Source organism: Arachis stenosperma, chromosome 1 (genome assembly GCF_014773155.1).
Source record: "Arachis stenosperma cultivar V10309 chromosome 1, arast.V10309.gnm1.PFL2, whole genome shotgun sequence".
NCBI lineage: Eukaryota > Viridiplantae > Streptophyta > Magnoliopsida > Fabales > Fabaceae > Arachis > Arachis stenosperma.
Window position 1 is genome coordinate 121,177,411 of NC_080377.1, and position 25,272 is coordinate 121,202,682.

Here is a 25,272-nt window from a genome sequence, read left to right on the forward strand (position 1 = left end):
CAAATTTAAAATTTAATGTACATGTTTTCATCCGAGAATAAGTGCATTGCAGAAACAGGGTTGGTTAATTGGCTCTACACACAATATTTAAAGAAGATACTTAAAAGTTAAGGCTATAAATGAAATTATGAATTTACTAGTCTTTTAATAAAAACAAGAGAGATTCATTGGGTGCATGTCTTGCATCAGTTGGAAGAGTCTGATCCTTGTTAAATAAAATGGACATGCCCCAATCAATGATCATAGATCTTACTCTTAGGAGATCAAGACCTTCCCAGTTCCCAGGAACAATATCCCCTGGAAAAACAACTCCCAATTGAACCATACTTCAAAGATAGGAATTCTATACTACTTCCATCATTCATATGGCTCCTCTCGCATATCTGGCCGCTTCCTGGCTTGCAAAGCCAGTCTTGCATCTCTCTCCCTCTCAAACTCACGGTAATCTGTTCGCTGCAAGAAGGAGACCTTATCTAGATACTGGTCTGAACTCCTCTTGTAAGCATCAAGCTCCCCTTCCAGTTTATTTTCTTCCTTAAACTCTCCCCAGTCCATTTTGGTCTTATCAAGTACACTGAGCTTTTGCTTCTTCTTGATTTGTTCAAGGACAGCATCCACCGCAGAAGGTGCAGCAATTTTGGCTCTTCCCATTGCCTCCTTTGAGTCAAAATCTAAGAGTTTCTTTACTTCAATGTCTTGACCAGCAAAGTCTCGAACCTCAGTAATCTGTGAAAGGAAACAGATGAACAGTGACTGAGAACTCAATGGTTCAGGTCATGCAATTGGCACTGGTAAAATAAATAATTTTAGAACTACATATAAGACATACAATTAAAGCCAGAATTATTTCAAAGGCTTCATGCTATAATTCAGGGATGTTAACATATAGATCCTTAAACTTTGGAAATTTATAACATGAGGAAATAAATCAATGCACAATCCCTTAAGTCTTCTATGTGTTTCCCCCTACTTTTGGGCCAAATGAGAATGTGTTTACCACAAGCTTTCCCCTGCCAGAGGAAGAAGCAGCAGCATCATCTTTCACTGCTGCAAGAGCAGTAGCAGCAAGCTTCTTGGCTTCATCACTTGTATTGCTCTGCTCCATTACAGCCCCATTACAGGAAGCGGCTTGCCCAACAGATTCAGTTGCCTTTGGTACTAGCCCCAGATATGACAAACAATTCTGTGTTCAAAGTTATTAAATTTAGAAGTTATTAAACTCAGGCTAACAACAGCTAAAAGAGCTTTATCTAGAAATCCCATGGTTCATAGATAGAGAGCAACAGTAAGGTCTTACAAAAGCTCCCTTCTTTGCAGTTCTTTTTGGAGTGGAATTAGACTTGCTTGTAAAACTTCTGAGGATATCATTAGATACTCCTTTCTTCATTTGTCCCCACATGGCATCAACTTGAGCTTTTATTTCTATCAAGACATGGACAACATTAGGGAATTTGTCACTACAATCATCAAATCTCAAAAATCATCGAGACAGCCATCCCGAGGAAAACTTAAGTTAAACATAAATTCCAAAATCCATACTTGTATCATCCTGCTGTTTTTCCAGGCTTGTCCCTGGAACAGATTCTTTGACAAACTCAGCAGAATTTGCATTGATGGTATCTGAAACACGAAAAACTAAGCTGTTATCCAAAGGCAAATCCATCTTATATCCACAGATCCAGACAGATTATGATAAACTACAACTCTACAAGGCATGCTCCTTGAGCCACAAAACCACAGATTTTCACTCGTAAAATTTGATGAGCTGCTTACATTAACATAATTCGAAGTTCCCGGAACAAGGACTTATAAAAACGTGTATATCCAACCACAAAGTACTTACCTTCACCTTTCCCCAAAAGTGTAAGCAATCAATGCAAATAAAAACGAGCCTACAGCTAGAATTCAAACCATGGCAGCATCCACCAAGAGTAAATCAAAACTACAGTGGCCATAGAAAAAGAAAAAAAGGTAAAATTTGTTTATAAATTAGGGGTTTTACATCTGCATTAGCACCTTACATACTTACACAGTTCGAGTCTCACCCCTACCACAACACCCCCCTAAAAAAACTTTTTAAATATATAAAAAAAACTAATCAATAATCACATATTGAGTGTGTAACGAATCAGCTAAATGAATAAATAATGTGTTAGAATCCGATTGAGGCATAGATTCTAAATCCATATTTCAAAATTTATCCTTTATGAAAAGCAGAAGAGAAAGCATACACGCACGCAGCTTCAGAGAGAGAGAGAGAGAGAGAGAGAGAGAGAGGGTTTTACCAGCGGAGCTCATCGCTGCTGCGAATTGAAATCGAGGAAGCTAAGGATTTGGCTATGTGTTGAGACTTCAACGAAAAAAGCACTGCCTCAAATCTTTTTGCCCTTGCTAATTGTATTTTGTTTTTTGAACGTTCAATCTTTATGTTAATAAAAGAAAAAAATACACTAATACATATGTGGGAGGTTTGAATTCTTTCATATCCATGTGCCTGCGATTCACTATTTTTCATTTAAAATTAAATTTGTGTTTTAATTATTTTTAACAATGAAAGAAAATAAACATCCTTTTTTTAAGTATACAAAAAGTTTAATTTTAATTCACTTAACAATTATATTATTTTTTTAAATAATTATTTATATACTTAAAGTAAAATATGGTTATTTTTTACTTTTAACTTATAAAATGTGATATCATTAAATATAATTGCATCAAAATTAAATTTATATACAAAGTCACTTTAGTATTTGTCGCACACTAATTTGTTTTTTATATTAGAATGATAATGATGGTTCTTTAAAATATAGAATTATTTAATTAAAAAAATAAAAATTAAACTGTTTAATTTGTTATGAATACAAAAATTAAACTGTTTGATTTATAAAAATATATAAATTAAACCATCTTACAGAAATAAGACCACTTGTTTTCTATTAAAAAAATTAAAAAATTTGAGATATAAAAATTAAATCTTCTAATTTGTCATTATTTGTGTATTTTTTATAATTTAAAAAATATCAAAAATTATAATATTATAGTATATCACTACTTTTTTTTGTTCAAGATTTATCCAGCGTCTGCCGTTGGGTTTGAAGGGTTAGGGTTTTTTAATGGCAATTTCTGGTTCTGAAGCTCCTCCGAATTGATTGAATCCTGATTATCTTTATGATGTTCATATCTCGATTAGGAAGAGCTACTGTGTACCCATTTGCATCTGCAACCCAAAAATGCCACCTTTTTCTTTTCCAACACTCACACTTGATCTCAACCACTTCCCAACCAGTATCTTGTGGATTCTCCCAAGAATCTGCTCTCAAATTATTCAGCAAGGTTCGTTTCAATTCCATCAGACCCAGCAAGGCCGATTCAGTCATCGCATTTTTCAGAACCCACGGTTTCTCAGATGCCCAAATCACCAAAATAACAACTAGGGTACCGGCTCTCCTACGCTGTAACCCTAACAAAAGGATTTTACCAAAGTTACAATTTTTAGCCTCCAAAGGTGCTTCTAACTCTGACATTCTCCGAATTGTAACTGGCTACCCCGAATTACTGCTTCTTGGCCTCAAGAACGGTATAGTTCCTGCTTTTGATTTGATTAGGAGGTTCTTATCCTCTGATGAAAAAACCATGAATTGTGTAATTTCATCCCCTGCATCCATGGGTCACTTCTATGTAAGCAAGAATGTGAAATTGCTTCTTGATGAGGGCTTAACTCATTCCCACATTAAGCGCTTGCTTCAATGCAGGCCTTCAATATTATCCACTTCTACTTTGTGGAAAACTGTGGCAGAAGTGAAGAAATTAGGGATTGATCCTTCTTTGATGAATTTCAGTGTGGCATTGATGGCTAAGAAGGCTGTGGCGAAATCCGGGTGGGATGCCAAAGTTGAAGCCTGTAAGACTTGGGGCTGGTCGGAGGAACAATTTTCCGATGTGTTTAGGAAGCATGCGCAGTTTATGCTTCGGTCCGAAAAGAAAATCATAGCAGTCATGAGCTTTTGGGTTGGTAAGCTTGGTTGGGATCCTTCGGTGCTGTGCGTGGCGCCGGTAATCTTTGGATTGAGCTTGGAAGAAAGGATTATTCCAAGGGCTTTGGTTGTGCAGTATCTTCTCTCCAAAGGTTTGATGAAGAAGGATGCTAGCTTAGCTACACCATTTTATCTGACTGACAAGAAGTTCCTGGAAAGATATGTGACACGTTTCGAGAAGCATCATTCATCTCAGCTATTAAAGCTATTACATAGCAAAACATGTTAGCATTTGATTGAACTGTCATTTCTTCAGTTAGAATCTTTGTATACCTTGACACAGTTGTAGACTCTTGATAATAGTGATGCAAGAGTTGCAGTGATTGTTTTAGAATTTTTATGTGAAATGAAGTGATTAGTGCCTTTGTAATAAATTTGGAGAAAGGTTAGCCTTGTTACTGGCTGACTTGTATGAAAGGAAGAAGGGGATAATGTGGATTCTATTGTTACCTTGATGATATTCACACTTGCTGAGAAGAAGAGTTAATCAACAAAGATCTTTGAGATATTTTCTGTAGTGATTAGAGCAGATTTGGCAAAAGAATTTCGGCTAAGACTCCTATTAAGTTGATCTATGCATACTAATTTCTAGCTTAAAAATCAGCACAATAGAATAATCAAACCTATCATATTACATAATTAAGCCTCAAAATAGTAGAATAATCAAATTTGTTTACAATAGTACAATAAAAAAAAATTGACATGTTAAAAAAAAATTAACATGCTAAATATGTACTTCTATGGATAATGGCGTGGCTAAGGCCAACTGATTTAATTTCTTGGGTTATCTTTTGAAAATTTTAAATTAGTTTTTGCTGATATGATATATTAAGTGACTCAAAGTTCTCTTTAATTTGGGTTATGTGGTGTCATTTATTGTGTCACATTAGCAAATTTTGACGCCGTCAATAATAAAAGTAGGAAAAGTCTAGGAGGCTAAATTTTATCAAATTCTGGCCAGCATGTAACCAGTAAAGAAAAGTGAATTATTAGATGAAATCTCACACCAATCTCATACCATTAAAAGCCTTATTAATAGCTATTTGATGGCTATAAATTCCAAAAATTGTTGGCCTCTAACATTTTTTATAAAAGTAATAGAATAACTTATAAGACTAATTTAAAATTTTTGAAAAATATATTTAATTAAAATAATCTTTTAGGACCAATTTGGATAACAAGAACAAATTTAATCGATTACTCATTATTTGTAACACCTTAGTGATGGGAGTGAATTGAGAAGGTAGTATTGAACAAGGCACATGTTGCTCGAGTTTATATTCCGAAAGACAACACTTTCTAAATGTTTATATTTACATTCTATGATATCTTATACAAACACAATACCACAATGTTTCAGTTTAGTGCGAAGTAGGGATGTCAATGGGGCGGGACAGGGACGGGGATGACGGGGAGGTATCCCCGTCCCGGCCCCCAGAATTAATTCCCGTCTTGTCCCGTTCTCTGTCACGGGAGAATAATTGTCCCCATCTCCATTCCCTGCGTTTTTCGCGTTATTCGCGGGTCCCATTTTCTATCTCCCTATGTTTAACATTCGTATGAAAATTATAATAAAAAATATAAAAAAAACAAAAAAACAAATTACAAAATATTATTACAAACACACAAACATATCTTATTCAAGATTATAAGTCTAGAAATATAACTTAGCAAATCATAGTCCATAAAATAAAATCTTGAATAATAGGGTTAGGATTTTTGAACGAGTGAAATTATTAAAAAGACCCCTATATTAGAAATAAAGCAAGGATTATTAGTAAGTTAAAAAATTCGGGAAATTATCGGGGATGGGACGGGATCCCCGCTCGAGTTCCCGCGCCTGCGTCAGGATAATTTCGCTCCCCCATTCCCATCTCCACGGGAAAATTCCCCACTATCGGGACCCATTCGGGACGATTCCCGCGGGGATCCCCGCCTCCTGAGGATTTTTGACACCCCTAGTGTGAAGCCTGGTTTACACTCTTTCATTGTGGGGGTGGCTGTGTTCCTATTCTCTTCATTTGTGTCCGTACCGATGGCCAACTAGTAGTACAAGATTTCTTTCTTCAACTTCTATAGTTATAAGACTGTATGGTTCTTTAGACGGGTGAGAATGGTGTACTCCACCATTGGAGAAATCAATGGAGACTGGACATCAATGGTGTAGCCCGCCTAAACATTTGTTCTTGTTAGAAAAAGCTACTGACACTTTGCTTTTAGTTGCGACGGATTTCAAGACTACTATACTTCATGGAACATTAGTTGCTCTTTTTCTATATGAATAATGTTAGTTACTTGGTTCAGTTGGTTATGACTTATGAGTACTCTATTCAATTCATCCTTTTTTTTTAGGTATTTGGTAGGTAGTTTGCAATTCTTAAAACTTTTAAATAGTAAAAAATTTATTCAATCACAACACGTGTACTAAATGCAGGACTTACTTTGAGGCATTCATTGTTCATTTATTCTTTATCAAAATGAACACAATAATAACTCCATTGTCACACAGACAAGAAACTTTGACATATATATATATAACAAAGAGGTACACAAATGCTGCCCAGAGAAAACCATATTTATTTGTTTGTAAGTTCTAACACAACAATGGTGGCATAACACACACCCACATAGTTGCAGTAGTAATATTGGAATCAAACGTGAAGTGTGGTAGGCTTATAATCAATGATTATGACTTTGTCCAAACAGGGAAGAAACAAGTTTGCATATTCAACATGTGCAGGGTGAGCTACATACTCTGCAACGCCTTCAGTACTCTCAAAAGTTGACTCAAACACGTGTGTAAAACCTTGATGCATGTTCTCAGCACTTACATCCTTTCCCCTGTAATAACGGAATCATAATTCCACATTAAATAAAATGAATACACATGCATGTTTAGACTTCAGAAAGTAAGATGTTATAGTAAAATGACATTTCCCAAAGATCTAGAAAACTTCAATCTTGTTTATCACATGACAGCACATAATTTTAACTAGAATCCAGACTTCTATTTCATCAAGACTACTCTAAGTGACTGTTAGATATGAAATTATTCATATACTTCACCCAATAGTTTGAATTTTTCAAGAGAAATGATTCATCACATGCACCAACCATTTGTCCCAAAAGCTAACTTGTAAGAAGAAGCATATAAATGATTTTATATCTAATTACCATTACAATAACTGTTATAATTATCCATGAGAAACTTATTGAATATGAAAAGGTTTCAAACGAGTCAAAATTTACAACCATGAAGCATACTATGCCAGCTCTAACAATGGCATGTTCTCTCAGATTTTGGTGCGACCAAACCGAAACCATATTGTTTCCATCTGTAATTGCCATCAACACAGTTGAGACATCATCTGGAATTGACTTAGGTAATGACATAAAGATTTGGAGAATTTTCCATCAAAGCAATGACAAAATCAGAAGTAGTAACAAAGAACCAAAAAATAAGAATATAAAATGCAGCACTCTCTTATCCAATCCAACCTTAATATCATTCCATAGTCATCTCCAAGTTCATGAGTAAAGGGAAAGAACAAAAAATAAATCAAATAGATGATTCCAAGTACCAACATCACTAAAGGACTCGTGAATGCAGAAAATCATAGATCTTTGATCTTACAAAACCCCGCAATTTCAGTGAAGGAAATTAAGGATCTCAGCAAGACTTGAACAGTACCAAATTTGAACACTGAAAGCTGAGAGTCCACAGCACCAAATTGATGACAAAACATATAATACTCAAGAGAAACCTAACTAACCAGATCTCAAATCATTGATTAAGCTAATCTTGACTTAATTGGAGTGATGTAAGATATAGAGGTTAGGGGAAAAGGAGTATAGAGCAGTTACCATTGGAAAGCTTTCATGAAAGGGACGAGAGAGACGAGATTGGCATAACCATTGATGAGTTTCTCAATCTGCTGAGGGCTAATATCGTCCTTGAACTTTGCCACCACTACGTGCTTCACTACTCCTTTTGCTTCCTCCATTCTCTTTTTTCCCACTCTCTCCTCTTATCTGCATTCTCAGTTATCTTCTTCTGCCTTATATGCATCAGAAATAATATATTTTTTTTAAGTAAAAAAATATATATGGTTTTTTTTTTTTTTTTTTACATAAATATGATTATTTTTTCCTTTTTCTTTTTCTTCTCTCGGCGTCTACTATTTATCTGCACGTTCTTATGTTTCATAAAAATCATTGGAAGTATAAAAAAAGTTATTAGATTAATTGAATAGGAAAAAGATTTTTTAAAGTAATAATACTAGTAAAATAATAAAGTAATATTTTAATTATTTTTAAATTTGTAATATTTATTATTTGTGAATTCTACTATCTTAATAAAAAATGATTAATGGTATATTTTTTTTTAAAGTAACAATATAATTTTAGAGAAGTTAGATCTAATTAAATATACATCAATTTAGACAAATATTACTACACTAAAAAAGAAATCTTAAAACTAAGGTGAATTCTATGGTGTAGAAAAGAAATTGTTTCTACATGTGTAGAATGATAGGTGTCAATGCATTAGTAGTTTATGTTGATGGTTTTTGGATGGGAAAGAATTAATTAGAGTACACAATTATTGATTCATTGGACCCACACAAAAAAAGAGAGTGTGTGACATTATATCTATGTCATAGAGACAACTTATTAGGTTTTTTTATTTTAATAAATTAAATAAAAATTTTATTTATTAAAATAAATAATTTAAAAAATTATTACCATGTAGACGATATATATGTATTTATAAATATAAAAATATATTTTATAAAAATAATAAAAATATTAATAATTTAAATTAGACCAAACTTTTAAAAATATAACATTTCAATTAATATGGAAGGTGGACGATCTTAACCGTACTACTTCCATTCACCGGCGTTTTTTATTAGAATTTACACTAAATCAAATCAAATATTAACAAGGCGGGATTCGAATCCCCAACACTTGCTTAAACAAACTAGTGAGCTAACCACTAGACAAAGTTTATTAATTAGTTAGTTAAAACCGCCTATTTCTTCTATTATTTTGAAACTGCTCATCTTTTCTATTATTTGAAACTGCTTATCTTTCTTATTATTTGAAATATTCTATTTTTAAGAGTTTGATTTAATTTAAATTATTAATATTTTTTATTATTTTCAAAAATTATATTTTTATATTTACAAATACATATATCTCGTTTACAGTAAGGAGATATATGAAAATTGAAAAAATACACATATCTCGATACGGATAAAATTATCTCGTTTACAGTATAAAAAATATAAGAGATGCTGATGTATTTTCCTAATAATTTTTAAAATTATTTATTTCAGAAAATAAAATATTTATTTAATTTATTCAAATAAAAAATTTCCACATATTATTTGATTTATTGTTAATAAATATGTATATCACTAATCAAATTAGAATTAAGTCCATTAGATGAAAAAAATTTTGAAAAAAAAATAATATTTTTAATATTAACCAAAATATTTTTCATAGAATTTAAAAAAGAAAAAGATTTGGAGACTAACTTACTTTCACTCTTAAAATTATTACTATTAAAAACGAAAGAATGTATAATTTAAGTAATAGGTAATTACTATTCATTTACTGTGGTTAACAAATTTAATTTGTTTTTATAATTATATGTCCTAAATATATTACTAATTATTTTTATATTTTTAATATTTTACATGTTTTAATTTATAAATTGAATTGATAATTTACTATTATTAAAGGTATCCCATTTTTTTAGAAGAAAATATTTAACTTTGAACAAAAGATTAAATTAGAACGATATAAAATGTTTTAGACAAAAATAAAATATTTTAAACATTAAGGATAAAATTAGAATTTAGTTCAAATATTATGGACCAAACAATATTTTTTCAATTATAAATTGTTATTTATTTTCAAATATTTAATAATAGGGTAAAATATACTTTTGTCCTTAATGTTTTCAATTCATTCAATTACAATTGAAAAAATATTTTACTTTTGTCTAAAATATTTTATATCGTTCTAATTTAGTCTTTTGTTCAAAGTTAAATATTTTCTTCTAAAAAAATGGAATACCTTTAATTATAGTAAATTATCAATTCAATTTATAAATTAAAACATGTAAAATATTAAAAATAAAAAAATAATTAGTAATATATTTAGGACATATAATTATAAAAACAAATTAAATTTGTTAACCACGGTAAATGAATAGTAATTACCTATTACTTAAATTATACATTCTTTCGTTTTTAATAGTAATAATTGTAAGAGTGAAAGTAAGTTAGTTTTCAGATCTTTTTCTTTTTTAAATTCTATAAAAATATTTTGGTTAATATTAAAAAATATTTTTTTTTTCAAAATTTTTTTCATCTAATGGACTTAATTCTAATTTGATTAGTGATACACATATTTATTAACAATAAATCAAATAATATGTGGGAATTTTTTATTTTAATAAATTAAATAATGTTTTATTTTTTGAAATAAATAATTTTAAAAATTATTAGGAAAATACATCAGCATCTCTTATCTTATTTATACTGTAAACGAGATAATTTTATCCGTATCGAGATATGTATATTTTTTAATTTTTATATATCTCTTTATCGTAAATATATCCTTATTGTAAACGAGATATGTATATTTGTAAATATAAAAATATATTTTTTGAAAATAATAAAAAATATTAATAATTTAAATTAAATCAAATTCTTAAAAATAGAATATTTCAAATAATAAGAAAGATAAGCAGTTTCAAATAATAGAAAAGATGAGCAGTTTCAAAATAATAGAAGAAATAGGCGGTTTTAACTAACTAATTAATGAACTTGGTCTAGTGGTTAGCTCACTAGTTTGCTTAAGCAAGTGTTGGGGATTCGAATCTAGCCTTATTATTATTTGAATTGATTTAGTGTAAATTCTAATAAAAAACGCCGGTGGATGGAAGTAGTACGGTTAAGATCGTCCACCTTCCATATTAATTGAAATGTTCTATTTTTATGAGTTTGGTCTAATTTAAATTATTAATAATTTTATTATTTTTATAAAATATTTTTATATTTATAAATACATATATCTCGTCTACATGGTAATAATTTTTTAAATTATTTATTTTAATAAATAAAATATTTATTTAATTTATTAAAATAAAAAAATCTAATAAATTGTCTCTATGACACATATATAATGTCACACACTCTCTTTTTTTTGTGGGTCCAATGAATCAACAATTGTGTGCTCTAATTAATTCTTTCCCATCCAAGAGCCATCAACATAAACTACTAATGCATTGACACCTATCATTCTACACATGTAGAAATAATTTCCTTTCTACACCATAGAATCCACCTAAAACTAATTTATTACTAAAATTAATAAAAAAAACAAAAAATAATTTAATAGTGATTGTATCAACTTAATATCTTCATCGAATTAAAGCGAGTGACTCAAATTATAACCCAGGCTTGATTGAGATATTTTCTCAAGTGTTTTTTTTTTTTTTTTTGGTCTCTGGGTCAAATCTAGATCACTTCGGTTGCGGGCTAATATGTGTAAACAATGTTTTGGGTTCAGGCCGGATTGGACTATGTACCCTAATTCATATTTATTATACTCTTTAAGTATTTGTACAAAAAAAAATAATAAAGTTAAAAATAAAAAATATATTAAAATTAAAAAATAATTTTTTTAATTTATAAATATAATTTTATTTATTTATGTAATACATATAATAAAAATATCATGGATAAAAAAAATATTTTTTTAGTTTTTAAGTTTGATCGAATCGGTGTTAACTATAACTAAATTTGATTAGATTAATTGTTTAATCAATTTAAGTAACAACTCAACTCGAATTGATGACTAAGTGACTAAATTTTTTATTTGATTGGACTGGGTTTGATAACTATTTTAAATACTAAACTCTGATTGTAAAATTTAAATATAAACTATTGATATAAAATGGGATAAAATATTAAATATGTCTTTTAATTTATAGCAAATAAGCTACTGAGTGCCAACGAGTTATAACTTAAATGGGATAAAATATTAAATCTCCTCATACTCAATTAAGAGATTGCGGGTTCGAATCTTTTATCTTTGATAAAAAAAAATAAACTACCGAGTAAAAAGATATTTGGATAGTATAATAAATTAATGAATAAATGATCATTTGTACCTATGAGAGATAAAAATACTGACATTTGTATCCATGATAGCTCGAAACTAACCTTGTACCCATGAGAGATGATAGCTCGAAACTATAACCAAGCTCAGATCCAAGGCGGGGCACTTTTTTCACACGGACAGCATCTCTCATGGGTACAAGGTTAGTTTCGAGCTATCATGAGTACAAATATCAGCGTTTTTATCTCTCATGGATACAAATGGTCATTTATTCTAAATTAATAATCATTCAAATTTCTTTGATATTAAATTGTATTGATATGAAGCCCACTAGCCCAGACAAAGCTGCAGCAAAAAAAATAAATAAACAAAGAAAAGCAACACTTATTTTTCTTAATACATCGAAAAAACCAATTACTTGAAGCATACGCACACACAAACATGCTCAAAAGAAAACAAGTGCTTATGAACATGAAGCAAAGTGTTCTAATATTGAGCAGGGTTGGCCAAAACGTAACCCTCAATAGCCTTAAAGAGAGCTTCACCCTTGGCCTTACCCTTCTTCATGTCTTCCTCCTCTGGCTTCGCATCTCCTTTCGAGTGGAACTTCACACTCAGCTTCCCGATGGATCCTCCGTTGGCTCCTTCAACCAGCTTTGTCTCAAATGTTATCTTCTCCGCCGTGGGAGGCAGCGCCACTCCTCCAACAACGCTGTAGTTGTATGCATAGTTAGCCTCATCTATTGCCTCCACTTTGTGTAAGATAAACTTGGTTTCTCCATCTGCATTTATATCATTATTATTATTACAACTCACAACACATAATTATCACACATATATATATAGTATGTTTACTATGAATTGAGTAGTTGTTACTGACCCTCGACAATGGTGAGTTTCTTGATGGTTCCAGGACCGCCGTTTCCCTCGAGGATTTCAACACTCTTGACGTCATCAATAATCTTAGGGGTGAGGGAGTCGGCATCCTTCATAGCATTGTAAAGCTTGGCGGGGGGCAGGGTGGAGGTGATTTCATCCTCGAATGTGAAGACGGCCATGTTTGTGAATTAAGAAGCTCAGGGAAGGAATCAAAGGAATGAAAAGTAGATGGTAAGAAGTGAACTTAGTTTTGTAGTGTGTGATTGATGAAGAGAGGAATGACTTCTATTTATAGGCATATAATGGGGTCACGAGGAATGAGGATGAGATGGTGTGTATGTGAACTTATGAACGTGCTGACTCATTGCTACGCCGGCCGTGTTATTTGTTGATTTTTCATTTTCTTTCCATTGATGCTTGGCTCCTCATACTTTCTCTATTAATTATTGTTGGAGACTGGTTTAATTTAAGCTTTAAATTGTCAAACATTGCTATCTCGGAAGCATTTATATTCAAAGAAGGCGTTCTGTTCCGTTAATATTGAATGTTTACGCATACTTGATCAAATAAATTATAGTGAAGTATTGAACACAAAACTACTAGAAGCAGAGCAGAATGCAATTGCATTTCAAGTTGATCAAAATTTATAGACGCCACGCCCTTCTAGAATTTCCATTATTTAGTAATGCTAGTGAGATAATAAAAAAGGCTTAAATTTTTAAATAAAAAATTAGTTCAAACAATCTAAATTTTTAAATAAAACAAGTTTAAAGAACTAAACTTTTATTATTTTTCAAACATTATTGTTTTCATATTAGGTATGCGTATCATTTTCATTCATATAGTTTTGTTTATTAAGTATAAAACATGCCTATGACTAAGGAATAAAATAATAATAAAAAAATTGTCTTCAATGTTAGGAAGAAAAAAGACTAATACTTTGAACAAATTTAATATTTGTTCTGTTCTTGTATTGATCATGTGATGGATGTATATATTGACTTTAAAAAAGTTGAGCTTTTTTTTTTTTTGAAATGAGTTATATTTTGTTTTTAAAAAGTACAGAGAGTTGAGGTAGGTACTTACAAAACTATTATAATACTTAAGTGAATAAGTTGAATAATTTTTTATGATTTATAATGAAAGGAATTAGCCGACTTCACTTCATGGAACAAAATTTTATTGTTGTTGTATAATGAAAGGAATTAAAAACGGACCTCCATCCTTTATATTTTTGAGTTTTTTCTTATAGACGATGAGTTTACCCTTTTTCAATCTTCAGCTGTTTATCTAGAAATCAATAATTATAATGAAGGCGATAAGTTATTTATCCATTATCGACTTACTGATTTTCTTTTGTTCTTTTCTTATATAATGTTCATCCATCTTTTTAAGAAAAAAATGATGTAATTTTGTTTATTGCACAACTGTCAAGAACCTTGGAATTTAAAGTAATTTAAAGATAATATCAATATATAATCCTTACTTAATAAAGAGAGATGATAGAATTAAGTGGCATTTTTTATGATTTATGAGTTGGAGAGGATGAATTTTAGCGAAAAATAATTTTTTTAAATTTGGGAGATAGTATTTATTATTTATTATTTTATTTTTTGTGAAAGGTTAACTTTTTAGTTATTTTAAATAACTCCATTAGTTGAGTCACCAAAAAAAAATAACACCATTAGATAAACAATGAAAATTGTAAACAATATGAATAATAGACTATATCTTAAGTCCACTAAACATAGATAAACCTAATTAATTCAAAATTTAAATTTTAAAATTAAAATTAACTTTTTTTTAATTTATTGTTTACGTTATTCAAAGAAAACATTTTCCTCTACTTTCTCTATTTTAAATTAACTAGAAAATTTTAACTTTTTCTTTTTAACTTGTACAAAAGAATTTTTTTTTATACCACACAGTACACAAGACAAGACAGAGCAAAACAAATCAAGGTATTTAAATCATCAATAGAAGATATCCATCAGTAATGAACCACTTATTCTTTTCAGATGACTAAATTCTTTTCCGTAAGGCCTCTTCAAAATTCTTTCATAACATCCTCTTTATGCTCTTGCACTATGAAAACATAAATGGCAAGAAAATGAATCTACAAAAATAAGCAATATTCTTTAGCAATAACACCCCCTTGAATTCAAGAAATATGTGGCTGAGATTATGAATATAGACTACATAGGAGCTCAAGATAACTATTTCGGACTCCTATCAGTTGTACAACGATAAACAAAAAGATGAAACCTAAAACGTCTTTTTTTTTTAAAGATGTTTTTTAGTAATTAAAATTTAACATATATAATCGATTAAATCATGTTATTTTTGTCAAAATTAGGCTAGACAAATTGATTTAACAAAAAAAATGGTGAATCAAATCTTGAACTGGTCTAAATTAATATTATTTTTTTATAAAAAATAACTACAATACTCTTATTATAAAGAATGATTAAAATATTTTTATTTTATATCTATATATATATATATATATATATATATATATTAATTTAAAAAATTCTAAATCCTAATTCTACATAGAAAAATAAAGGACTAAAATTTAGGATTCTCAAAATTAATATATATAATAAAAGTATTTTAGTCATTTTTTATAATAGGATATTGTAGTCATTTTTTATAAAAAATAATATTTAGACCAATTCAAAATTTGATTCACCAATTTTCGGTCAAATCAATTTGTCTACCGTAATTTTAACAAAAAATAACACGATTTAATCGATTATATGTATTAAATTTTAATTATTAAAAAACATCTTTATAAAAAGACGTTTTTAGCTTCTTGATCTGAGTGGCTCCCAAAAAAGATTACCTTTGGCATAAGTAAAGAAAAAAATCCAGAAGAAAGCACAATATTAGAAGAGAAAAATCTCTTGTTAGCTGGAGGAAGAAATGTGCTAATTAAGACAGTGGATAAAGCAATTCCGATACAAACATTGTCTGACTTCCTATTAGATGATATCCATCATATTCTGAACCAATTTTAGTGGAGTTAAAAAGGAATTGAGAGAAGAATGACTTGGATCAATTGAGAGACCCTAAGAAAGACTAAAGCGAGAGGTAGGCTCCGTTTCAAGGACCTGAGGGCACACAATTTGATCTTAATGCCATGACTAGTACAATTTGGATTTGCTAATTTTTTTAATTCAACGTTGATAGACCACTTCAATTTGATATATCAATTTAACAGAAAAAAAAAATGGAAAACCGATCACATCATCATCGTTATTATTACTAGTGTCGCCTGTGGACAGATTATAATACATATATAACACTACTTTGGGTTTATAATTTTTTATCCAGATCGTAAAATCTAAATATAAACTATTGATATAAAATGGGATAAAATATGACTTTTGAGCAAATAAGTTACGGAGTAAAAAGATATTTAGATGGTATGATAATCATTCAAATTTCTTTGATATTAAATTTTATTGATATATATGAAGCCCAGACAAAGCTACAGCAAAAAAATAAAGAAAGCAACACTTATTTTTCTTATTACATAGAAAAAACCAATTACTTGAAGCATGCCCACACACAAACATGTTCAAAAGAAAACAAGTGCATATGAAGATGGAGCAAAGTGTTCTAATATTGAGCAGGGTTGGCCAAAACGTAACCCTCAATAGCCTTGAAGAGAGCTTCACCCTTGGCCTTACCCTTCTTCATGTCTTCCTCCTCTGGCTTTGCATCTCCTTTCGAGTGGAACTTCACACTCAGCTTCCCAATGGATCCTCCGTTGGGTCCTTCAACCAGCTTTGTCTCAAATGTTATCTTCTCCGCCGTGGGAGGCAGCGCCACTCCTCCAACCACGCTGTAGTTGTATGCATAGTTAGCCTCATCTATTGCCTCCACTTTGTGCAAGATAAACTTGATTTCTCCATCTGCATTTATATCATTATTATTATTACAACTCACAACACATAATTATCATACATATAGTATGTATGTATACTGAATTGAATAGTTACTGACCCTCGAGAATGGTGAGTTTCTTGATGGTTCCAGGACCGCCGTTTCCCTCGAGGATTTCAACACTCTTGACGTCATCAATAATCTTAGGGGTGAGGGAGTCGGCATCCTTCATAGCATTGTAAAGCTTGGCGGGGGGCAGGGGGGAGGTGATTTCATCCTCGAATGTGAAGACTGCCATGATTGTGAATTAAAAAGCTAAGAGAAGGAATGAGAAGTAGATGGTAATAAGTGAGGTTAAGTTCGTAGTGTGTGGTTATATGAAGAGAGGAGTGGGTTCTATTTATAGGCATAGAATGGGGTAATGGGAAATGAGGATGGGATGGTGTGTATGAGAAGTTATGAACGTGGTGACTCATTGTCAAACATTGCTATTTCGGAAGCATTGAAATTCAAAGAAGGCGTTCTCTTCCGTTAACATTGAATGTTTACGCATACTTGATGAAATAAATTATAGAGAAGTATTGAACGCAAAACCAGATGCAGAATGCGGTGGCATTTCAAGTTAGATCAAAATGTATAGACGCTACGCCCTTCTTGAACTGCCATTTTTTAAGGTAATGTTAGTGAGATAACAAAAATATTTAAATTTTTTAAATAAAATTAATTTAGACTATTTGAATTAATTTTTTTATTATTTTTTAAATATTATTTTTAGATGTGTATTATTTTCATTCTACGCACTATATACTTTTGTAATTTATAATCATTAATTAGTTATCATTAGTATTTTTAATAATGTGATATTACATTTAATGATGTAAAATTATTCAATTTTATTTTGTTAGTTAAGTATTGATTAGATAATAATAATAATAATAATAATTTGTCTTCAATGTTAGGAAGGTGTTGGTCGAAAATATTTTTGATCGAAGAGAATTGTCACATCGATGTGAATCAAGTTTGATTTCTCGAAAAGACACGTGCATAAGTACGAGTTTGAGAGTAGTCAATGTCGATTTGGGTTTCGATTATTTTGTCGAATCGAATAACGTTAAATCGAATAAGAAAGTCGATTTAAAAAATCGAGCAAAGCTTTCGAAGAGTTGGTTGAATAGAAGTGAAAGCGGGGAAGGTTAGTAGCTTTCATCACGTAAGGAAAACATGGGGAATATCTACAATCACATAGCGAGAACAGTTACCAAGAGTGATTGTATTTCAAATTCATAATTTCTTATTTAATTGTAATTAATTGTAATTTAATTAACCGTTATGTAAAATAGCCTATAAATACTGTGAAGTGTTAGGGAATAGTGGTTGAAACTTTCACTCAGAAAAACACTATAAAAATTCTCACATCCCAGTAAATCCCTGAGATTGCAATCGAGTTACACTTTCTGTAGGGTTCCTTCTACTTTCTTCTTTCATTTAGTTTTTCTGTAAACTTAACTTTTCAGGTAATTTTATTCATGAAGTGTTCTTTATGTTTTTCATCTAATTTATCTTTTTGTGTTTTCATTCTTTATGTTTAAGTTCTTTAATTTAATTGAAGGCATTGTTATTGCTCTTTCTTTTAATATTCATGCAAACCTGTCCATTTATTATTTATTTAGTTTTCAAAACTTCAATTTTCAAACTGCATTTTATCAATTTATAAAGTAATTTCCTTTTCTGTCAATATTTGTCTAATCGAAGACGCTTTGATGCACTTCTAGAAAATTGGTACTCGCATAGAGGAGTAGGTTTCGCTCCCAGATCTCTAGATATCAAACTACCATCGATTTGCTAAAAATCGACAAAACAAATTGGCACGCTCAGTGGGACAGTTTTAAATCGAAGTGTGTCAAAACAAATATTTTTCCTGTAATTTCTTAGTGTATGCGATTGCGAAGTGGGAAGATCATTCACATGGCTGATGAAGTATCAAATGTGAATGGTGGTTCATCTATCAATAATAGCATACCAGTATCCATGCAACAAACCGATGTATCTTCGCATTCGGAGAGTGCAATTGGAACTGAAAGTATAGCCGCTACGACTATACAGACTGGAAATATTGGACGTAATACTTGTCCACGTGGTCCTGTGCCACCATATCAACCTTCATTAACCGCTGGTTGGCCTCCTTATGATCTTCCCCCTGGTTATACCCCCACCGGTGGGTGGTTTCATGCCGTCTGTCCGTTTTGGGAATATGAATGGAGTGAATAATGCTCAAAACCCCCAACAATATTTCGAGTATTCTCGTGAATATCAGGTGGATTCCACTTCAAATGCTACCAATTCAATGGCAGTATATCGACAACAAGTGGAGGAAAATCACCATGATTTGGTCAATTTATTGACCCAACAAATAACTACAATTCTGAATCCCATGATAGCTGATCATGAATTGAGATTCGAACGTCTGGCTAGACAAGTTGAAAGGATCGCTCGAATCGTCGATTATGATGAAGGCGAGAGGCATAACGCTCGAGGAAATAACGAGAGGATAGAAAATATTTTTCAAAATGAAAATCATATTTCAAATCGAGAAAATCCTCGCTTGGTTCGTCGAGGGGAAAATGCTGATGATGTTGTGCATGGTTTACATGGTGATCGTTATCAAGTCACTTGAATTGTAGATGAGGTTTTAAATCGAGTTGGATTGAATGTTGGTTTTATGAATCAAACACATTTTGTATATGTTTTCTCCCAAGCAATTCAAATGGCTGAAGTGCCAAGAGGGGTAAAAAATCTGAAAATAACCACAAAATTTGCTGGAGAAGTTGGAGAGTCAACTACTGAGCATGTTGGTCGTTATTTGGTTGAGATTGGGAACCTATCTAATGATGAAAATTTGAAAATGAAATTTTTTCCTCCGTCATTGACGAAAAATGCATTCACTTGATTTTCGAATCTTAGACCAAATTCGATTACAACATGGAATCAGTTAGAAACTGCCTTTCACGCTCAATTTTATAGAGGGGAAATGAATGTAGCGGTTACTGATATAGTAGCTTTGAAACATGAAGATGATGAAACCATCGATGACTATTTAGTACGTTTCAAAAATGCTAGAAGTAGATGCTATGTGACATTACCTGAAAGTGAGATAGTGAAAATAGCAACCATGGGGTTGGGATTCTATATGCGTAGGAAATTGCTTAATGTGCATATTCCTGATCTGGCTCATCTAGCTGAATAGGTTCGGCAGACTGAGCTTATGAAAAAAGAGAAAGAAAACATAGAACTGAATAGAGGTCGAAGAGTAAACCGTTTATTCGAAAAGAAAAGGTTGCCTATGTAACCATGGAATCCTCAGAAGAGGAAATCGATTTCGAAACAGAAGTCGATTTGGCTGAACTTAAGAATGGTCCTCCAAATATTTGCTCTTTATTGAAAAAACTTCCTAGTAGTGAAAAGTTGAATGATTCGAAACTTAAAAGTGGAAAGAAATATAGTTTTGATATCTCGAAATCTGATCAGATTTTTGATGTGTTGCTTAAAGATAAACAATTAGTTTCGCCTGAAGGTAGAGGAAAGTCTTATTGCAAATTTCATCAAGCAACAAGTCATTCGACTAACAGTTGTGTCCGTTTCAGGGATTTGATTTAAGAGGCAATCATGGAAGGACGTTTGAAATTTGATGATGGCAAGAAAGAGATGAAGGTCGATGTAAATCCCTTTGAAACTGATGCCAGTTATGTGGAACCCTGCTTTGGAGTGAATATGGTGGGGATGTCTTATGACTTTGATGTGGCTCTTGACGATTTTGAGTCACAAGTGAGATCTGTGTATCCTAGAACAGGAGACGGTTTGTTGGACTTCTTGGTTCAGCAAAAGATCTAAGATCGGGATGTATCTCTGTGTCTACGGTGTAATGCTATTTTTGATGCTGAAGTAGCAGCAATCTTCAAAAAGGAGAGAATGAAGAAAGAATTGGCCCATAGGGAGGAACAAGCACGTCAGAGGCAGCCAATTCGACGTGTAGAGAGTTCTAGTTCAAAAATCTCTCAACATGATGTGACTACACCTTTAAGTCGATCTCAGACTGTAGGTGTTCAGTGGATAAGAAATTGTCAAGAATTCCAAAGGCGTGATCATTTGTATCGGCACAATCCTCAGTGGGGGCATCGAGCACCATCTCGAAATCAATATGCCTCTTATCGAGGACGAACTAGAGGTTACCCAAGAGGGAGAGGTGGAAGAAGGAATTTCCATCAAAACAAGAAAATTCAAATTGAGACAGGTAAGGAAATAAGCAAGGGGGCAATTCCCTCTGTGCATCATCGCATCGTCTTTCCTTCTGATAGAGAGACTTACCCCAAAGGGAAGGCAGTTGCTCAGTCCTCTGGGATTGACAAACACAAAGATGTTGATGTTGATGAAGAATACTTTGATGAAGGAGATGATGACATGGTAGGAACAATTTCGATAATTCCTACCGAGTACCTTGGCGAATGCAAAAGTAATCCGGATGAGGATTATGATCAAGAGGATGAAGAGGCTTTCTCTTTCATTCACATAGAAGATGAACCAGGTTTCTTTTCTCGCCCTACTGAGAGACAAATGTCTCATCTGCGTCCCCTTCATATTGTTGCTGTTGTGAATGGGTTCAAAATAAACAAGGTGTTGATTGACAGTGGGGCAGCGATTAGTCTCCTTACTGAAAGGATGTTGGGAAAAGTAGGAAAACATTTTGATGAGCTGGTCCCTACAAATATTGTTGTGACTGACTTTAGTGGGAATTCTATGCCAGCGAAAGGGTTAGTTACCTTGACTGTAAAGCTGGGGTCTTCGGAAAGACACTATGTGTTTGTGGTAGTACCATCGAAGGCCAGTTATAATGCCTTATTAGGAAGAGATTGGATCCATGGAGTAGGTGTTGTACCATCTACAGTGCATCAGAGTGTGCTTCTGTGGACTAAAGAAGGCAAGCCTGAAATTGTCAAAGCAAATTCGAGTCTCTATGTCGAATAAATGCATGTCGATTTTTAGGATATATAATCGTAAATTGAAGCCTTTAAATGTTGATCAATCTCTGAATCCTTACAATTGTGAAGGGTGTTATTTGACTTCGGAGGGGCTCTCGGTGAAGTTGCGCTATCCGAACTTGGGCTTCGAGTCGACTGGTTGGGACTGTCTTTTTTGAAGACCTTGAAGGCTGAACTATGGACCAGGTTGAGGAAGTTTTCAACTACCTGGTAACTTTGCATAATTATTTAAATAATTTTCAAGTTTTAGAAAATAAAGATGATTCATATGATAAAGTTGAATCAGATAGGAGTAGTAAATCTACTAGTTGTAACATACTTCCAGTCAAATTTTCTTATGATTTCTCTATTACTTGTAATGAAACTTATAATATGAGTCGGACTGCCGATTTAATAGCAGAGACTCATTGTGTAGAAAATAAAAATCGTGATTATTTAATCAAAGATCAAGTTTCTACTCTTTCTTATGATGCTATTGATTTTCCTTTCGATTCTATTTATGATCTGGAGCCTTTGGGATTTGAAAAATATTCAATCAAAGATGATCATTATAAGGGGTTCAAATCTCAAGACCCTTTAGAAAAAAATTAATTTGGGGACTCATGATGACGTTCGAATTACATATATTTGTAAAGATCTTGTTGATCCTTTTCGAACTGAGCTTCTCAATTTGTTACACGAGTTTAAAGATTGTTTTGCATGGGACTACCATGAGATGCCTGGTCTCGATCGTTCATTAGTAGAACATCAGTTAGCATTAAAACCCAATGCTCGACCTGTGAAAAAATCCCAAGACGTTTTACTCCTGAAATCAATGTGAAAATTAAAGAAGAGATACAACACTTGATCAAAGAAAAATTTATTCGAACTGCTCGATATGTGGAGTGGGTATCGAATATTGTTCCTGTGATGAAGAAAAATGGGAAATTAAGGGTATGTATCGATTTTCGCGATTTAAATAATGCTACTCCAAAAGATGAATATTTTATGCCAATTGCCGATATGTTAATCGATTCTGCGGCAGGAAATGAAATTCTTAGTTTTATGGACGGTTATTCTGGATATAACCAAATTTTCATTGCGAAAGATGATGTGGCTAAGACTACTTTCCGTTGTCCTGGTGCGTTAGGCACATATGAGTGGGTGGTTATGCCTTTTGGTTTGAAAAATACTAGAGCAACATATCAATGGGCAATGAATGCCATTTTTCATGAGTTTATTGGGAAATTTATGGAGGTGTATATCGATGACATAATGGTCGAATCGATTTCTGTAAATCAACATATAGATCATTTAAAAAAGGCATTTCTAACTATGAGAAAGAAAGGATTAAAAATGAGTCCTTTGAAATGTGCTTTTGGAGTATCGGCTGAAAACTTTTTAGGTTTTGTTGTTCATAAGAAGAGGATAGCCATTGATAAAAACAAAGCAGATGCAGTATTAGCATTGTCTGCCCCCAAATCGAAGAAAGAAGTACAATCATTTTGGGGTAAAATAAATTATCTTTGAAGATTTATTTCGAATCTTTCGGATCGAACTAGGGTGTTTACACCGTTAGTAAAATTGAAAAATGGTTCAAAATTCGAATGGACCACAGAACATCAATTAGCGTTTGATTCGATTAAAATCTATTTGGCTAAAGCCCCGATTATGACAAATGTTCGTTTGTGTGAACCTTTGAAATTGTATATTACAGCATCTGAAAATACTATATGGTGTATGTTGGCCCAAGATGATGAAAACGGGAATGAACGGGCTGTTTATTATCTTAGTCGAGTCTTAACTGATATCGAGACAAGGTATTCCCCGATCGAAAAGTTTTGTTTGTCATTATATCATGCTTGTATGAAGTTAAAGTGTTATATGGTGGCAAAATCGGTGAAAGATATAGCACAGACCAATGTTGTTAAGTATATACTTAGTTTCCCTATGTTAAGGGGATGTTTGGAGAAATGGATATTAGCATTAACAGAATTTGATTTGCAGTATGTCCCAGCAAAGGCTGTTAAGGGACAGGTCATTGCAGATTTTCTTGTGGATAATTCGAAAGATCTGAATGACCAGGGGACAAATATAGTTGATGTAGAGGTCGACTATTGGAAACTGTATTTCGATGGATCTAAGCATAAAGATGGTGTAGGGGTTGGAATCCTCATTATCTCACCAGAGGGTTTCCCGTCAGAATTCTTGTTTGAATTAAAGTATCCTTGCTCTAATAATGTTACCGAATATGATGCTTTAATTTTAGGTCTCAAAATTTTAATCGACAAAGGAGCTTTAGAAGTTCGAATTCTAGGAGATTCACAGTTGGTTTTAAAGCAGTTGTCAAAGGAGTTTAAATGTAATAACGAGACGTTACAAAAATATTTAGTAATTGCTTGGAAATTGTTAACATCTTTTCAAAAAGTTTCTTTGGTGCATATCCCTAGAATTCATAATGAAATTGCTAATGAGTTGGCTCAAATTGCTTCGAGGTATCGGATTGGTCCGGAAACTATTAGGAAATTATCTGGCATCCATCAAATTTTAGTACCAGCAAATGAAAGAGAAGTGTTGTGTGTGGATGAATGGGAGGATTCTGATTGGAGAAAACCTATTGCTCGGTATTTGAAAGATCCCAATGCCGCAGTTGATAGAAAAATAAAGTTACGAGCAATGAATTTTGTTTTATTTGCTGATGAGTTATACAAAAAGGGGATTGATGGAAGTTTGATGAGATGTTTGAGTTGAGAAGATCAGAATATTGCTTTGGGAAAAATTCATAATGGAATCTATGGTGCTCATCAGGCGGGAAAGAAAATGAGATGGGTATTATATCGCAATCATGTATATTGGCCGTCTATAATAAAAAATTGTATTGATTATGCGAAGGCATGTCAAGAATGTCAGAAACATAGTTTGATACAACAGATTCCAGCAGCCGAATTACATTCGATAATAAAGCCATGGCCATTTAGAGGTTGGGCTTTAGATTTAATCGGGTTGATTCACCCTCATTCATCGAAACAACACAAGTTTATTTTGGTGGCTATTGATTATTTCACAAAATGGGTCGAGGCTATTCCTTTAGTGGAGGTTGGTCAAAGTGAGATAATTGACTTTATCGAGGAAAATATTATCCATCGATTTGGAATTCCTCAAATGTTAAGCACTGATCAAGGAACTATGTTTACTAGCCAACGAATTAAAAATTTTGCGGTTTTAAGAAACATTAATATGCTTACTTCGACTCCTTATTATGCACAGGCTAATGGGCAAGTAGAGGCAGCGAATAAGATATTGATAGGCTTGATTAAAAA

At 32.2% G+C, this 25,272-nt stretch overlaps 6 protein-coding genes across 6 annotated transcripts; 2 read left to right on the forward strand and 4 right to left on the reverse strand.

Moving 5' to 3' along the window:
* Window positions 1-107: 107 nt before the first annotated feature.
* Window positions 108-2,447, reverse strand: LOC130969284 (uncharacterized). Its single transcript, XM_057894945.1, has 5 exons — window positions 2,286-2,447; window positions 1,540-1,620; window positions 1,298-1,422; window positions 998-1,183; window positions 108-726 (listed from the first exon to the last, which is right to left on the reverse strand). The coding sequence occupies exons 1-5, from the start codon at window positions 2,296-2,298 to the stop codon at window positions 358-360; spliced, it is 774 nt and encodes a 257-aa protein (XP_057750928.1). The 5' UTR covers window positions 2,299-2,447; the 3' UTR covers window positions 108-357.
* A 634-nt stretch (window positions 2,448-3,081) lies between these two features.
* LOC130960366 (transcription termination factor MTERF5, chloroplastic-like) lies at window positions 3,082-4,492 on the forward strand. The gene has a single exon (XM_057885748.1). It carries the CDS (start codon window positions 3,169-3,171, stop codon window positions 4,261-4,263), a length of 1,095 nt encoding a protein of 364 aa, XP_057741731.1. The 5' UTR covers window positions 3,082-3,168; the 3' UTR covers window positions 4,264-4,492.
* A 1,979-nt stretch (window positions 4,493-6,471) lies between these two features.
* Window positions 6,472-8,100, reverse strand: LOC130961765 (stress-response A/B barrel domain-containing protein HS1). The gene is made up of 2 exons (XM_057887768.1): window positions 7,899-8,100; window positions 6,472-6,875 (listed from the first exon to the last, which is right to left on the reverse strand). Exons 1-2 carry the CDS (start codon window positions 8,036-8,038, stop codon window positions 6,686-6,688), a joined length of 330 nt encoding a protein of 109 aa, XP_057743751.1. The 5' UTR covers window positions 8,039-8,100; the 3' UTR covers window positions 6,472-6,685.
* Window positions 8,101-12,423: 4,323 nt separating this feature from the next.
* On the reverse strand, window positions 12,424-13,327 carry LOC130946978 (pathogenesis-related protein 2-like). The gene is made up of 2 exons (XM_057875897.1): window positions 13,051-13,327; window positions 12,424-12,952 (listed from the first exon to the last, which is right to left on the reverse strand). Exons 1-2 carry the CDS (start codon window positions 13,226-13,228, stop codon window positions 12,657-12,659), a joined length of 474 nt encoding a protein of 157 aa, XP_057731880.1. The 5' UTR covers window positions 13,229-13,327; the 3' UTR covers window positions 12,424-12,656.
* Window positions 13,328-16,483: 3,156 nt separating this feature from the next.
* LOC130957958 (pathogenesis-related protein 2-like) lies at window positions 16,484-17,307 on the reverse strand. The gene is made up of 2 exons (XM_057884857.1): window positions 17,061-17,307; window positions 16,484-16,969 (listed from the first exon to the last, which is right to left on the reverse strand). The coding sequence occupies exons 1-2, from the start codon at window positions 17,236-17,238 to the stop codon at window positions 16,674-16,676; spliced, it is 474 nt and encodes a 157-aa protein (XP_057740840.1). The 5' UTR covers window positions 17,239-17,307; the 3' UTR covers window positions 16,484-16,673.
* A 5,668-nt stretch (window positions 17,308-22,975) lies between these two features.
* On the forward strand, window positions 22,976-24,703 carry LOC130932921 (uncharacterized). Its single transcript, XM_057862387.1, has 2 exons — window positions 22,976-23,462; window positions 23,670-24,703. The coding sequence occupies exons 1-2, from the start codon at window positions 22,976-22,978 to the stop codon at window positions 24,701-24,703; spliced, it is 1,521 nt and encodes a 506-aa protein (XP_057718370.1).
* Window positions 24,704-25,272: the final 569 nt, after the last annotated feature.